This window comes from Grus americana, chromosome Z (assembly GCF_028858705.1).
Source record: "Grus americana isolate bGruAme1 chromosome Z, bGruAme1.mat, whole genome shotgun sequence".
NCBI classification, from domain to species: Eukaryota; Metazoa; Chordata; class Aves; order Gruiformes; family Gruidae; genus Grus; species Grus americana.
In genome coordinates, this window is record NC_072891.1 from 12470850 (window position 1) to 12488237 (window position 17388).

At 44.4% G+C, this 17388-nt stretch overlaps 1 protein-coding gene across 8 annotated transcripts in view; it reads right to left on the reverse strand.

The window, feature by feature from the left end:
* The window catches only part of PDZD2 (PDZ domain containing 2), a 208383-nt gene that overhangs the window by 16119 nt on the left and 174876 nt on the right, over positions 1-17388 (reverse strand). For 7 of the 8 annotated variants that reach the window (XM_054811167.1, XM_054811163.1, XM_054811164.1 and 4 more), the window contains 8 exons: positions 16552-16669; positions 14210-14342; positions 11354-11435; positions 10341-10444; positions 9412-9580; positions 7462-8252; positions 6158-6302; positions 512-4115 (listed from right to left, as the gene is read on the reverse strand). In XM_054811167.1, the coding sequence (XP_054667142.1) occupies positions 512-4115; positions 6158-6302; positions 7462-8252; positions 9412-9580; positions 10341-10444; positions 11354-11435; positions 14210-14342; positions 16552-16669 (5146 nt within the window). The remainder of the gene's footprint in view (positions 1-511; positions 4116-6157; positions 6303-7461; positions 8253-9411; positions 9581-10340; positions 10445-11353; positions 11436-14209; positions 14343-16551; positions 16670-17388) is intronic. The other variant, XM_054811165.1, reaches the window with a different exon arrangement.

The following is a 17388-nucleotide window of genomic DNA, read 5'->3' on the forward strand; positions in this document are numbered from 1 at the left end:
AATGGGAAGGGGCAGAGAAGACAACTTAAGAATAGTGCTGAAAATCGGTCCCCGTTCTGTTCCCCTTCTCCTTTCCCAATGGTTTTAGCAACAGACATTAACAAAAACAAGAAGACAGCTACATCTGAGGACTACTTCTGGCAGGACAACAAGCTCGTTTGTCAATGCAGGCTGTGCTGGCTGCCAGTGCTGCGCAGCCTCCCCGCCAGGCGGGCAGCAGGCAGCAACTGCTGCACTATAACATGGCCAAAAACTGACCAAAAACAGCTAAAGGGGACACAGAAAAGGAGCCCGGCCCTGCCAGAATAAAGTGTTTCATCCTGTACTGAAGTGTGGCCACCATCAACAGCAGAAGAGCATGAAGAATGGCACCCCAAATCATGAGGGGAATGCGGGCTGGGGCCAAAGCTGAAATGCTCTTTGGGGTAGACCTGGGGCAATGGGGAAGCTTCACCTCGGGAGAGGCTTGTGGGAATGAAAACGAAACAGCGGTAGCAAAGCCAACACCAACCTGATGGACCAGCTGTTTTCTGAGCGCTCCCCATCCAAAGAGCTGCCACGGGGTGCGTCATCATCTGAGGCAGACCCCGGTGTCCCCGAGCCGCTGTCCCGAGGGCTGCCGGCACCCATCCCCATTGCACCCGCCTCAGCGGGGCTACAGCGGGCCGGCAGAGCTGCATCACTCCGGGTGGGCATACAGAGAGCTCTGTGGGGTGTGATTTCCAGCTCCGTCTTGAAGCAGGCAGGCTGCGGTGGCCCTGAGAAGCTGTCTCCACACAGCTTGTCCAGGTCAGGCATGCTGAGGGCCCTCAGCTCCCGCAGCCTGGAGCGCGACAGCGGTGGCCGCCCCAGGCCCCGGCTGCGGCGTGCCTGTGAGGCTGAGGGGGGAAAGGCGGCCGGGCTGGCCCCAGTGCCACCCTCTTCGCTTCTCTGGGGCTTTCCTTCCCCCTTGCTGCCCTCCGCCACATGTGGGGGCTCTGCACTGGCAGGAGACTTGGCCATGGCATTGGCTGGGCTCGGGCTGCCGCCATAGGAGCTCAAGCTGCGCCGCAAGGTCCGTGGTGTCTCAGCGGGGCTGGCTGTGGTGGCCATGCCACCACATGACCTCCTGGCAAGGGGGGATTTTGTGGGCGAGTGTATATCGATGGCCTTCACAAGGGGCCGGTCAAAATTTGCCAGGTTTTCAAAGGATTTGATCCTTTGTTTGACGGAGAAGGATGAGGTAGGTTCATGTGGCCAGTTCAGCTCGTAGTAATAGTAATTCCTCCTGAAGCTCCTCAGCTTATCGGTGGCAGGGCAGCTAGTGTCACTGACTGAGGGGGGTGTGTCATGGATCCTCTGGGTGCTTTTGGAGGCGTACGTCTGCTCCTTCCCGCTCTGGCCATTTGGCAGGTTGAGATGGACCATCTTTAACATCCCCATCGCCGCCTGCGAGTACTTCTCCTCTGCAGAGTGGCCCTTGGGTCCTTGCACAGGATGAACCTCTGCAACATGGCTTTCCTCCCTCAAGTGACCCGATAACTGGGTTGGCATTGAGTAAGTCCTCGTCACAGGTTTTGATAAGCCATAGAGATTTCTGTCTCTGGTGGTATCTGCTTTTGAGAAATACTGCATGGTCCCCATCTCCTCAGTCAGCCGAGGCACTTCTGCATTTGCCTCTTCTGTTTTCTCCAGCAATGGCAGCTGCAAAAACGATGCTGGTGAGGAAGAGGCAGAGGAAGAGGAGGAAGAGGATGATGATGAGGAAAGCTTCACCTCAATGAAAGTGCGCTGGATCTCCTGCCCTTCCAGCTGCTCCTGCTGGACCGAGGGGGACCTCAATGAAGAAGAGCCTCCAGCAGACGGTCCTACATTTTGCAGATCTAATTGCCTAAGGTCATCTGCACTATAGATGCCCTTGATCGTGTTCAGGCCTGTTCCAGGGTTCTCAGTCCTCCCTTTCACATATTCAACTTTTGGTATCCCCTGAGGAGGTGAAGTGACTTTGGACTGACCATCTCTTGCTCTGAAATCATCCACCTTAACACCCTTACCCTGACACACTGCAGGCTGCATGGAAACTTGCTTTTCTTTTGGCTTTCCCCATGCCTGCTGGAGGTCTGTTAGGTCCCCACAGCCACACTTCATTTCACTGCTCACTGTTGGGCTGTTGGTGCCATTCAGGAGAGGCAGAAGTGAATCTTCAGAAATGACCAGCGATGGTTTATTTTCTAGCTCTGACTTCAGAGTCCCTGAGGCTGCTGAAATGCTTTTTCCAGGATCTGGGTTTGTAGGTGAATTACGGGACAAAGGTGTTTTCTTCCCCAGGAGTTTAGGGGACAGCTGTGGAGAAACAGAAATCCTTTTCTGATCCGCCCCACTGACTTTGGTAGGAGTAATGCCAGAAGAATCCAAATTTGCCTTTGCTTTGCTTTTGATTGTGAACCCTTTTAGCTTTGGTCCTGTCTTGGCCTTCTGGTTATTTAAAAGGGTGTCCATTATACTTTTTTGTGCCATTCCCTTAGACTCCTGACAGGATTTTTTCTGCGAGGATGGGCTGTGCGGTACTGCAGCTCCTTTGCAGGAATTTGTGCCTGAGCTTTGGACTTTTCCATTTGAAGTCCTTCCTGAAGTCACGGAGCTAATTTTCTCATTTTTTCCTGCCAAGTCATGAGTTGTACTAGCCTTTGGATCTTTAGATCTAGTGGGAAAGGGAGACCTGAGTGATACTGCTTTTGATGACGATGCATTCACATGATTGCTGTCTGTTTTAGACAAGTTGGACAAACTGCTGGTTTCTTTCTTCACTGAGCAATAAGTAACAGCATGATTACAGTCATCAGCCACCGCTTCAGTTTCAGATTTGGATCTCTGCTTATCATGACATCCTTCTTTCTCAAGCAAGTCGTTCTCCAAGCCATTAATATTTCTAGCTGAGCAAAAGCTTATCTTTTTGCAGTGCAGAGAGCCTTCCTCTTCACTGGATTCACAGCACTGCATGTGTCTGTTACTGTTGCCCAAATCCACTTCTGTACTTAAGGCACCATTGTTACAGAAAGAGTAAACTTCAGGGATATTGACTGAATTCTTTAGGATGTCTTTTTCTGTCAGGAAAACTGAGGAAGGAGAACACAAGGATACAGAGGACACATCTGAACACTGTGAGGGACATGGAGTGGGACCACCATGATCTTCCAAGCCCAGTTTGTTGATGCTTGTCTCCAGTGACCCACACATTGCACAGCCCTCAGTTTGCAAAACTTTGCCACTGTCAGGGTGCAGCGGGGACGCAGAGGATGAGCATGTTGCAGATGTCAGATGCTGCTCCGGTGCAGGCTTTTGTGGCTCATTGTTCACGCAACAAATCTCAATTTGCTCCTCATCCGACTCCATTACAGTACAGACTGCAGGGGCGTTAGCAGCAGTGCACGGCCCAAGCAATGTATCATTAGCACTGTCAAAGGTTTCTGAGACAGACTCTGTGTCCGAGTGAGAATCTTCTGCAGCTCCATACATAGACTTTGGAAACTGGTCGCTTCTCTTACCTTCCAGAGAGGTTGCTGCAGGCAACTCATCCTCATTTAAACTGCTAAAATTCCTAGAATAGTTATTTAAAGAGTTTTTATTCACAGTAAAAAGTTTGCCTGTGTTAATGGAGTCCAACACAGACAGCCCCAAAACTCCTTGTGCATTAGCTCCACAATTCACAGTTTTTTCCAGCAGCTCCTCCTTGGCTGGCCGTGGCTCAGATCCGGGACAGCCTTCGTCAGTCCCACAGCAGCACATCGTGGTGTACTCATCTCGGAGGGGGCTTTCTGCTCGTGATGGGGTGCGTGAAGCCCTGCTTTCAGGAGAACCCATTTGGCTGAGCAAGTCATCGATATCAGTAACAGGGATGGCAGCACTGTCCTCAGCGCGGCTGCTTTTTATGGAACCTCTTTGCACGTCTTTGCTCGTGGCATCAGGTGGCAGTGTTGATCTCTCCACTGCACAGCCACCACTAGCATTTTGCAACACTGCTCCTTCTCGCTTCCCAGCACACCGTTCTTCCTCAGCTGCAAGGGTGCTGTTGACATCGGCCTGATTTTGACTGTCTATGCCTGGAGACAGGATGAGGTTTGTAAATCTGCTGACAGCTGCATCATGATAAAAATAAAGAAAAAAAAAAAAGAAGCAAAATCCTATCAGATATAGGAAGTGATATACAAAACACCAGCTTTTTTTACAAAAACAGACACCCACATAGTCAGACTACATGTTTTCCTTTTGCTCTGCACTCCTCCTCTTCTGTAGTGATGTTTATAACAACTCAAATTAATCATAACCCCATGTATTTGAGTGGCACACAGGAGGGAGCAATCCACTTATCCAAGGTGAGTAGTCATGATCTGTTTAATTCTAATGTTTGAAATTTCAGCAGTCAAGCAGCCAACTACCAAAGTGTCAGTGTGCAGTAAGTCAGGCTGAGCAGTACTGCTTCTCATTACTTGTTTGATCGAAGATGTCTCCAATAGATAGGAGAGAGTACACAAAGCCCTGGCATAGCAAACAAAGGTGAACAGATAACACAGTGACGAGCTGTGCATAAATAACTTGACTCTGATCCTCTCAGCACTTCTGCAGGTGTTTAATGTGACACGCATGGGTGATGTTATACACATATTAAGCATATGGGCTTTACAGGATTTCTGGCACAGACCATTCCTTGCTTCCAATACATGTTTAACCCACTCTTGGGCAACACACTGAGTTCCCTGTCACTGCTGCACTCTGACACATTCCTGTTCATCCATTTCTCCAGCTCTTCAATTTTCAGCACTACCCTAAGCATCTGCTCACACCTTTCTACACTACATGGGACATGCATCCCCACTCAAGCTGCCTTCCAGAGGCCAGTTACTACCAGACAAGGCCCAGAAAGTGGATGGAGAAGGAGGGGTGTATTCAAAGAGTCACCATCCTCTCCTGCTCATCCAAACGTGCCAGCACATCTCTCTAATCCTTGCACAAACCTGCGGGATTATCCACACCACTTAATTTAGGTACCCGTGTTAACAAGTGCAGGTTCCTCCTGGAGTCAACAAAGGGGAAGAGATCTCAGAAGAGCAATTTGAAGCAGCCGGGTTAGGATTTGAAGTACTGCCCTGCTCCAGCACACTGGATCACACACACTGAAGAGACTCTCTTGTCAGTGGGGCAGGGTGAGGGGAAGGGGAAAGCAGAAGAGTTGCCTGATAAAGGAGTGTCAATGCGCTCCTAACCCAATGCTGTTAGTCTGCAAAAGCCACAGCAATCTAGGGAAACAAGAATAGAACTCTCTGCCAAGCCAGGAATTCCTGAAAGAACAAGTGGAAATGAAGCATCTGGAAGTACTTTAGGCTCCCAGGTATTAATAGGTACACGAAGAAGATCATAAGCTAAAATGAAGCAAAATATTATGTTCTTCCTGAATTTGAAAAGTATGCTTTTCTTTTTCAAACACTCATTTTCACACCACATAATTTGTTCAGTCTGTGGGGATGCATATATTGCTGTAGCAGTATAAATCAGCCCTGAGCAGAAACTAAGGAGGTATCAAATATTTCAATTCAAACTAGAAAACTTTTTATAAGAGACATGCAAATAAACATTTTTATAAGATTCTAGTTTTCTTGGGTTTTCTGTTTCATCCTTCTGCACATTACAGAATTCTGACACACAAAAGGGAATGAAAGAAAAGAGGTTTTTATTATCTTATTGTCCATTCATAAACACATTACTTAAACTTCAGATTTAAGAGACATGTGACAATAAAGGGTCAACATATTTACTGAAGAGGCACAGCAGTAAAACGGGTTGTCAGGACAGGGTTGCTGCTGAGTTAGCTCCAAGTCTGCATGAAATGACTCAGACCTCTGCAAATGCTGGCAGGAGGGACACAGCGTAAGTGGGAGCTTTGAACACTTCACACAGGAGTAGGTTTGCTCCCCTCATTGTGGTGCTAGGGAGGACTCTGAAGCCCGGTTTGGTGGTGAAGTGCTTTGTCTGGCTTACCTATGCCAACCCAGTGTACCCCCTGTTTTTCCTCTGAATCGATGTGGGAAGTTGGGGCAGCAGAAGATCAGATCCAGCTGATCCAAGGGAATTGTCTTCACTGGTACTCAGAACAAATGGTACGAAAGCAAAACTACTCTCTTACCTGGTGCTGCTTTCTGGATCTCCAGGGTTACAGATGTGGGAAGACACTGCATAAGCAAGCAGATCTCCTCGTACGTCATCTTATTGACTGGGATACTGTTGATGGTGGTAATCTCATCTCCTACAGCCATCTTGCCCTTTGATCCCTGATGCAATGACAGATCCAAAGAAATTATAAATACACCTCAGAAGCCCTGCCACAGGGACAAAGATTGCAGGGAAGCAATTAATGGCTTATGAGCAACATTCCCTATTTCACATCACCACAGATCACAGGTACCGCTGCTGTCAGTTTGCCAGCACGTAAAGAGCAGACTGTGCTTTTGCCAGGAGAGGAATTAATGATCAGTCTAAACCAGGAAGGTCAAAAGAGCTGCTGGGTTCTCTGAGAGATCAGTATCAGGATGGAGGACATAGCCCTCTTCATTTAAATGAATTGGGACAGATCAGCCCTAGCTGCTTCAGGACTGGAACACTGTCTATCATTTTTGCATTTCATGTGTAAATTATATTCCTGGTCACAACCTCCCATTGGACCAATGGGACTCTCCTAAATAACTAAATTGGATAGAGACTGAGCTCTTAAGGTAACAGCCTAAGTATGTTTCTAAACACCGCACAATAAGAGAAAAAAGCAGGAACAGAACCTAAATCCCCAGCTCTCACAGCCCAATACAAGCTGCTACGACATATCCCCTCTTACCCTAGTGGCCGCTAACTAGATTAAAACCGCGACATCCAGCTTTGTACACTGGGGTATCCTCCCTCCTCTTTCTGCATCTTTGCATCTAGGTCAGCAATTCCACATCCAGCACAAAGCAAGTATCCACACTAGCATGTGCATGTGTGAGATGCAGAAGAGCAATCTGGTACCTCCCTGGCACTTCGCAAACCTGGCCAGCACCCAAGGCCTCCTGGTACCAGATTTGTATAACATCGGAATATGCGCATATAAAATACTAAATGTTTTCACCACCAGGATCTACTTATTTTGGTTTTGCCTCTGGTAAAAAGAAAGCCAACAAAATAATAGTATTCCCTCAAAACTGTGACTGCAAGTGGGGATGAGTCCATCTCAGTAGATCTGCCTCTTGACTCTCTTAGTTGTGAATCAGCCAAGGGTCCCCTTATGAATCAGAAACATTTAATTTAACAGCAGCATCAGAACAATATGGAATAAGACATTTTGCCCAGCAGAGACAAACACCTCCCTTGCTCTTACTCTCAATAGATTACCTGCTTAATAATAATCACCCCACAAAGCGAAAGCAAATTACAAGAAGGCAGCCCAAATCAAAGAATTACCATTTCTGCTGCTCCACCTGGCCGCAGCCCTGTGACAACAACCTTTAAGGGCACGGCCTGGATTTCCAAATCCAGGCCAAATGACTCATGCTCATTACGAACCAGAGTGACTATTTCACCCTGGCCCTGCCCGGCTCCGTTGGGTGCTTCACACTTCTTGCTATGAGGGAGCGTCCTTGCAACAGGCTTGTTATAAGAACCATGCTCCTCTGTCCTCTGTCTTTGAAGGCTTCGGCACTCGGTGCTCATCATGCTTTTCACTCTCGTGACTGCTCTGTGCTCAAGTTTTGGTGACCTCTTCGATTCAAGCTGCGCTTCCCGGAGCTCCTTCAGACTCAGGCTGCTGAGGCGAACTTCAGGCATGCTTGAGTAATCGAATGCTATGATGGGGAAGAAAGGAGAGTCAATTTGCTCCAGCGTGCTGTCTGCAGACTCTGCGGAGTTGCTGAAGACAGGGGAAGATGTCTCTGTGCCACTATATCTAGGTGACTCACTGTCCTGGCTCTCATCATCAATTTCTACGGACGAGGTTGTAATGACAATGCCAGTGTCCTCCTGGCTCTTGGCCCTCTGGCCTCTTTGCATGTGGGAATTTTCGTCGTCATCACTAACGTCACCATCATAGAAAACAACCCTCCTCTGTCGATGAAAGGGGCTGCGGGCAGATTTGGGGCTGTCGCTGAGGATGCCGGGTCGGACAGACTCCACGTGCTTGTTATGAAGGCCAGACAATCTCCCACCAGTTGGAGAAGCCAGACCATTTGCTTTTGCCACACCTGCTTCTCTAGTAGCTAGGAAAAAAATAAGTTATACTTTAGTTGCATTTATACATGATTTTTAGTACCACACATCTGACTGCAGAAGAGTACATGTGGCTCTGTTTGTAGAGGAAGCTTGACCTCTCCTCACAATGTAAAAAGCAGGTTTTTCATCTCCTCCCTCTAACTACAGTAAACAGCAAGAGGAATGGCAGATAGCTCTACAATTTATGGGTAACTCCCGAAATCAGGTCATGGCACATCTGGTTCTATTTTCAGTTTATTTCTGAACTATGACTATGACCTAAAGAAGAAAGGGATGTAAATTCACATGTGTATTTTACTTTAAACAAGAGAATTTCTTTTACATTTTGCTTAAATCTATGCTCAAGACTGCCTGCATCAACTTAGAGAGAGTGAAAAATGCTTTCCTGAACAAAGACACAAGCACACGACAATCAGTTTCAAATTAAAGACTGATAAACCCAAGGACCCTTTCGGCATCCTTCTTAGGAAGAACTGCATCCTAATTTGTAGAAAGTTTATTTGTTTTGCTTTGTTTTGTGGGTATTTTAAAATGTAAAAATGCTGTTAGGCATTAAATAATGAATTTCCAGAGAAAAATAAGCTGCAGACAAAGACATTACTTGAGAAGCACAGGAAAGGGAGAGCAAATGTAATATCCTTTGAATGTGAGATCAGGTGCACGTCAGTAAGGAAATGTAAGATTCATTCAGTCGATTACTATGGGGAGAAAGACACATACGCAAAATACCTGATATCAAATTGAACATTTGATTGTTTTTACAGTTATATGTGACATTTTGAAATTGTGTATTTGAGATAGCTACAAACACTTTCATTTAAATGTGATCAATCAGATGATCATCAGTCATTTGAAAACAAACCTGCAGTGCTGTCAAACTAGTTTTGACCAAACCAATCAAATAAAGTAATTTTCACATAATCAGAGAAACAATTTAGACAAAATACCATGGAAACAGGTATTTATGTGCATTGTTGTAAACCCTTTCCATTTTCCAGAATTTCATATGATCAGCACTGGCTTGCACTACGCTGCCAGGCACTTTTTACCTGCACAGGAATCACCATAGGTCTCCTGTAAAGCAAACCAGTGCTCAGTGACTCTCCCCCTATTAGCCAAATGACCAGACACATTTCTGTCACTTACTCAGGTGGCCAGGAAGAAGAGAACCATCATCCAACAAACTGTTTCTGTTCTTCTGACGGAGCTGCTCTTCATCACAGGAGCCTGTTGCAGCATCAGAAAATGGGAGCTGGCTCGTACCATCGTGCAAGAAGTACTGGGAAAGCTCTGCCTCAGAGCTGACAGATCCCTGCTGAAAAGAAGTGAGCCTGGTGACCGGCTGCCATCGCTGCTTAAAGCCCCTGTCTGCATGCAAGCACCACAAACTCTGCTCACATTGCTGTGTCAATAAAGGAAATTTAAAGTCGATTTTTAAAACAGAGGACTCATCAGTATATTAGGAGCCAAACTGTCCAACTTAGATGGCTGAAATGCTGCAGACCAATACATTTTTAGCCAGTATAATAAAAAAAAATCCAAATGCCACTACTTTGCAGATGCGGTTCAATGCAGAAGCAAGGGATGAAACCATTCACTCGTGCAACTCTCTTTATACACCTTCTGCACTGAGAGAAGGGAAGGGTTTGTACCTCTGGACACAGTTTGTGTGGCTGCTTTGGCTTTCCCAGGAAAACCAGAGACTTTTCCACTGCAATGGCTGTATAGAGAGACCAAGTGCTTAGCTTTCTGTCCACTGGCTCAGGTATCTCCTGCTAACTTTGTTTCTGTGTCCTACAGAGCAGGGGTGCCTTCAAAGTGGCAGGAGGCGGGAGCCCACAGCTTTCTCCACCATGCTCTGCACATCGCTCCCAAAGGGTACAGCCGCACAGATGAACAGGAGCTTGCTGCTGTCACAATTTAAATGTGTGACATAAAAACCAAACCATTTTACAGAGCCCACGTGACAGGGAAGGAACATAGAGGTTTGGTTTTGAACTCTTTGATCAATTAAGAGCTTCAGTAAAAGCTGAATTTGAAGCAGACCCTATTTTTGTTGCATCTAATCCTTTTACCCGGCTTGCTGGCTCCAGGAAGCGTTTCATAGTCCAGCTGAGGGGAGATGAGGTATCTCCTTGTTTGGCCTTCACACCAGGGGATGGACTTTTCTGTACAGCTCCTGTTAAACACAGCTTAGTTAGATGCCAAAAATTAAAGTTGTGGTCCATGTATTCAAATAAGCTCCTCATTCACCTTATGAGCTGGGGGCTGCATTTAATCCCACTTATTTGTTATGTGAATTGCTTTCCTAAAGTGAAATTTATTTAACATTTCACAAGCTCTCCCTCAGATCAGGTGAAACATTATCACAGAGACACCTTACACCAGCCAGGTCCAGGACAGAGCTATGAAGAAGAGATGAACAGGAGATGGTCTTCCTCACCCACTGGAGCATGCTGCTGACTAGGTGCCACCTCGAAAGACAAATTAGCAGCCAGTGGCAAAGTCTACTTCAAAAAAGGCCTTAGCTGACACAGATGTAAAAAGGATAATTACAAGTCTAACATTTCTGTCTAAAAATCACCTTACTAGTCACTCTGCCGTTGCCAAGAGTTTGTTTCACCTGTAAGATTTTAGGAAGTACTAAGTCTGGAGTTCAAAAACATCAGATAAATGCCAGAGCATGCATTTTGACATGACCCCAAAGATTAAAATGGAGTTAAAACATATAGACCAGTGTGCCATATCTATCTGGACTTTTTCAAATGGACACAACAACACTTTTTTTGTGTGTGTGTGTGTGTGTGTTATTTACATGGATCAGATGGAGTTGATCCCTCCTGTCCTTTCCCTGTTCCTCATTCTTCTTGAAGAGAGGATAGATCATGGCAGCCTAGCGAAACAAAGCAAGTAACATGAGCTATCCACCTGAACTGGATGTTTTTGCTAAAATTTCTGCAGTGGACAGAGCAACTGTTTTGTTGTTTTGAGGGCCCTCAAAATATTGATGCTGGGGAAGCCAAGGGCACGTCCTTAAACATTCCTGCATCTGGAAAAGGACAAATATTAGGAGAGAACATGCTGTTACCTGTGAGGTGAGAGGAGCTGGCATCCTTGCTCTCTCGGTGGGTAGTACGTGCGATTGCTTCATCCATCTCCTGCTCAGAAACCTAAAGTCAAGTGGAAGATAGAGATCAAACTGGGCAGATGAGATGAAGACAAAAGTCTGACCGCTTATCACTGCAAATACACGATTCATTTCAGATATGTGACTATTTTAAAAAATGTAGTAAAGATGACGTAGTTGAGAGCTCCTAAGTCCTGGTCCCCTGATTCAAACTCCCTCCATGCCACTCTCCTGCAGAAACCAGGAGGCAGAAGTCTGTCAACTTCATGAAGACAACGTCCAAGTGCCACATTACGCGAACAAATAAAACAGCACCAGATTTAAAGAAATCAAATGAAGCCATTACAGCACAATTTTAACTCAATTAAGTGCTGTAGATTGATTTATCGATAAAATATTACTTTAAAATAGACACAGACTGCTTTGTACAAGCATACATCAGCAACAGAACATATTCTATACTTAACCTACCGGAAGAATACCAGACATCCCAAGATATTAGCTGTCTTTTTAATTTTCATTTCTCCTTGCTTTTAAAAAGAAAACCTAAATCAGTAATTCGTAATTAATGTTCCTCTGGTTTAAGAATAAATACTGGTTTACCATATTTACTAATTTTGTCCTGAATTACTGCCATGCACTTAATTCTTATTACTGGAAAACTCCATATAATTTTATTACAGGAATAACTAATCTGCAGGAATATATATTTAAGAACAGAAAGCAAGTTCTGAACCGTGAAGATTTGAAAGATTCCTAAGCAAACTCAGCAGTTTAAACACAGTTTAAATGCCACATTCACTCAGAATAACAAGAAGAAAGAAAATTTTGTGGTATTTCTCTTGGAAGTACATGAAAACACTGAAGTAAACGTATTCAGCAACAAAATGTACTGTGGACCTTTTATAAGATAAAATGAGACATTAAGTATAAAAATGTCCAAAGCAACATGAGCCTTTGTAGAAATACATCTCTGTTTTCAGCCTGTGGCATGACCTTACAGCAAACCAAAACCCTCCAAGCTCTGGGGGCACAGGGAGTTCCTACAAGACACGGAGCAAGCCCTGAGAATATGCTCCAGGACCTTTACACAAACCTTTGGGTACAAGATGTCCCAAGAGTAAAACCAGGTACTGGGCACACTGCAGTATTTGTTTAAAGCTAACCAAAAATCCACACTTCTGCAAGCTCTGCCAATTTTGATTTTTAGCATCCTCTGTGCCTCAGGCAGAACAAACCGGAGAGCGACAAGCTAATTCCTAACTACAGTCTGCAGGCTGGGGTATTATGAAGAGCTAGTAAAATAAAATAAAATAAAATACCCTACACAATTCTGTAGATCCCCCAGGGCTGTCAGAAAAAGGGCGACAGTGACAAAACGATGAATACGGGCCCCCATATGGACACTCTTTCAGAGATCCAGCTATGGGGGATTGTGGATTTAATACTGCCTGGGAGGAAAAAATGCTTTAGGGTCTCTCCAACTCAACTTTTAGCTTTTCTTAGCATTTCTTGGCAAAGGATTTGTTGTCATTTTAAATATCACTTATGGAAAAATGTAATAGGAGCCACTTAATAGTTTCCCTCTGTTACTGAGTAATAGCAAGCAATTAGCTTAACGCAGTTCATCTTCTCAGCAGATACCTGGTTGGGTCACTCATTGGCTTTCAAACCATCACCACAGCAAGATGAAGGACAGCGGAGAGAGGGCAGGCTCCACTGCATGGAGTTTTTATTTCATGCTACTTACAGGCTGTCCAAAAAGTCTATATGCCTTAATAATGCAATCAAATTGAACCATCACGCTGGTTCAGCACAGCATACAGACTCCCTAGAAATACTGTTATCTTGGGCTGTAAGCCCGATTCTTACCCCCTCCATGCTTACCTGTAACAGAACCACAGCCTCTTTCTCTTTAGCAGCGCAAGGCATCACAGCAATGATAATAAACTGTGGGCAGTAGACCCCTATTTGTCTGTTGTTTGTATATTTGATTTAGCAGAAAATACGCAATTATAAAATAAGAAACCTGAGTTCTCCTAGATACGGATTTATTAAGGCCTCCATTTGTAGTTATGAGTTCAAAAGTCAGAGCTCTCTGGACCCACTAATGCAAATATTTTTACAGCTTCATTCTTGTTTAAACAGGAAGGTTTTGTACACTCATGAAATTCTTTGAAATATTGAAATAAAAGAAGTTGTTATTCCCTATAGCTTGCTTAAAAGGCTTTTATCTTCTATCATCAATTTTTAAAAATTGCTTGTAAATACTCACTTTGTAAACACAGCCTTATTTCCAAATTGCCCTTGCACAGATTTCACAGTAGTAGTACGTTCCAGATTCTCATGTTTTAATTCCTGAAGGAAAACTTTGATCTTTGGATAGATTTTACTTCTTTAAAAACAGCATTCCTACTACTTTATTATAGTTGATCAGTTCAATCTGTTGATATTTATATTCCTGGCCCTAAATGATACTCTACTCAAAGACAAACTAACTGTACAATAAGTTTTAGGAAGAAGAGGACTTGTGCCATATTGTTCCAAGTACTGAGAAAGATGGGAACACTTCACTCAAGTAGTTCCAGGAAAATTGCATTTGATCAGTGGGTGACTAAGTGAAAAGCAGCAGGGACAGCTCGTCATTGCTACAACTTACAAAACTGGAAGGCATCATTACAATCCTCACTTCTTGCACAACTCATGCCATAGAGAGAAAAATCCAATATTCTTCATTTGCTGCTTTCCCGACAGCAAGACTCAAATTACAGCACCAGATGAAAACACCCCAGATGCACTAACACATTTTCTCCTCACCTTTGGGTTAGGATGACGACTAATTATTAGGCTGACGGGACCTGGACCACATTCACTCAGGATGGCGTAGGCTTCACTTAACGCCGCGTGACGCAGACTCACTGAATCTGCCTCCAGGATCTGGTCACCCCGACTGCAGAGAGACATAAAGCCGGTTAATCACAACCTCCTTTTACAAAAACGTTCTTGCTTTCAACTGATGGCCAAGCTTTTTTGAAGATACAAGTGTCTGGAAAAGATCTGACTTGCAAAGAAGCCAGTCTTGCTTTTGCTCCCAGTGACGTGAATGCTTTAAGTCCTGTTGACTTCAGTCGGGAGGTCCAGCGATCCCTTCTGCACTTGCCATCAGTGCTGCAAACCCTATTAAATCAACAGAGAAAACTGGCTGCATTTGGACCAGGGTGAAAAAAAACTTCAGTTCCAGTTCTGTATTCAGATACTTGTTGAGCACAGAAGAGGAAAAATTAGATTCAGATGGGCTGTTCCTTCCCATCATATTGAATTACTTAAGACAAACACTGATAAGAAATTAATTATTTAGATATGAGTTTATGAAATGACTCCAGGAAAAAATTGAGCGTGATAAGCCTGTATTTGCTTCAAATTAACATATAGAACACATTAAAAAGGAAAAAACAAACCTCTTCTGAGAGAAAAGCATAGATTGTTTAGTTTTGTTTTTCCAGTTTCTTAACTCTTGCACATGGTGCTCAGACATCTGGAACTATTCAAAAGAAAAGATCATCAACTAGGGATAGCATTAAAGCGTTCTCCATAATTACTAAAGCATTTGCTTTAAAGAGATGCTCTCAAACAATCTACTACTGCCGATTTATGCTGGGCTACTTGTGACAATGGAAATGAGTTTGCACTCTGAGTCCACACGCCAAAGGCAAAATGGCAATTGCACATGGCAGCCTTCAGTAACCTGTACTTCTGGTAAAGGCTCAGGAAAGCAAAGGGTGACCTATCGGTTGTGTAATCATGCCACTGCTCTGCCCATCTCTTAGATTTACCCAGCTATTAGAAACTACACAAATGGAGTCACTTACACAGGCGCATGATTGAGAAGGGGAACTGAGATACAGAGGAGCTGGATTCAGACCTCTCCTGGTATTGCAAAGCCAGTTTTTGATTAACAAACTTCTCCAAAAATCAAAACCATCCTCTAAGTTTTGGCTTATGGAGCTATAAACCACTGATGGGACAACAGAAGCAGTATCTCAAAGAAGCAAGCTAGAAATCTGGGAAGCATGCCTGGATATAATCAATCACTTAAACCTAATAAACGATACAGCTGTTACACACAGACATAAACAGCACTGCAATCTTTTCCAAAGGGGCTTACAAGAAAGCAAGTTAGCATTAAATACTGTCTCCTATAGACATTTCTGTATGGTAGGAAATTTCAAGGGTTTTGGCAGGGAGGCCACCATAAAATTATCTTCTTCCCTTACACCAAAAAATCAAATTGCTCTATGACAGTTTTCCTGGTGAGCAAGGAAACAGAAGGCACTCTCCATCCATGTGAAAGCAATGCATTTTTGCTCAGCCTCTCTGCACCAGTGCTCAGGCCACACGTTCAGTGCAGATCACGCAGTCCCAGCAGGTCTTCAGTGCAGCCCCCCCGCCATGCGATGCCCCAGTGCCCACCAGCATTTATGCAGGAATGCAGAAAGGTGGAAGATTTCCTCCAATGGTTTTTAAAAACGAGGCTTCCAGGAGAGGACCAGCAAATAACTTTATGTCACTTAATCCAACGTAAAGCACAAGGGAACCCTAGGAATGATTGCTTCTCTGTCTTATGGTCCCTTAAAGACATCCAAACTCCATGACAGAGTAAATGAGACAGGCAGGTCAGCCTGCAGCAATCCTGCCAGACAGACAGTAAGGGTAGAAACGCGCTGCTGTAGCCATGGGCACAGTCAGCTGCAAGATCATCTCCCCCAGCCTTTTTAAGAGTTTCAGGTGACTGAGCTTTTAGAAGAACTCTGCAAATTTCCTCTTAATCTGGGGTCTCTGGCGGCAGTTCTGATAAAAAGACATGAAGCTGCACTTCTTGCTTCTCCCCTTTATGAAAGGGTGCTATTAGGCTCAGTTTTCTGTATAGAGAATAAAAAAAAACCCAACACCAAACCTTAATGATTTTGCTGCTTCCAGCACACAGAATAATGTTTCCTGGGTATTTAAGACTACTTTGGAATGTCTTTATTTAAATGTTTTCTTTTTGGTGAACTCTTAAGTATAAATCCCTTCCCTGCTACACCAACCAATTGGTGAAAACAAAATCTCAATCAATTTTATTTGTAAAACCACTCCAGCATGTTTCTGCTTTAACTAACCTTAATCTGCCATCCATTTTAGCCACTGATCCTGGGGCCAGGCTGTGAATGTATATCCCTGGAGAACTGTTTTCCAGCGTGAGACAACAGGCACCAATGCCGAGCCCAACCCCTGGCTCTGTGAAAAACAAAAAGTACAAAGAAAAGTAGCAGATTGTAATCACACAGGACACACAAGTGTTTGTGTTCCCACATCCCATCTGAGACGGAGACTCATGTATTGTTTCAGGGCTGGCCTTAGGTGCAGTCAGTCAGGAAGCCAAGACCAACAGTGGAAATCAGGATTGAAAATATCTGATCCTGACTGTTCCCTGAGATCCATCATAGGGAGGACTAGCTCCGGTCCCAGCAAATTTTCTCTGTGCCGTGGGAACCACCTGGAAATGTCGCAGAACATCTAATCTGGTCCAAGGCACAAAGGAGAGGGGGCAGCAATCCAATAAAGATGTCACTTAAAATTATTGCAGAAAACATGAGCACAGAAGATGCTGCTCTCTCGTTAAACATCTGCATGGCATTCCTCAGCGAAGAGGCATGAAGAAAGGTCAGGCGTTAGCTCTGGTTCAGTGATTACCTCTCTCCATTTTCACCTCTGCTTTCCTTCAGGTAACAGCATTCCTGAAGCGGGAATTCCTGGACGTCTTACCTTCTCTCTCCAAATTTTTAATCCAACCTTTAAAATCAGCATATTTTAAGTCTTTAAAATAGGCATGCTTGTCCCACCACATACAGCATATGCTCTAAGTTTTTCTTGTGCAATTATTGATAATGAGAGCAACCCTCAGGCAGGAGTTCAAACAGCTCATCTGGGCAATTTTGAGCACTCTGCACAGCTTT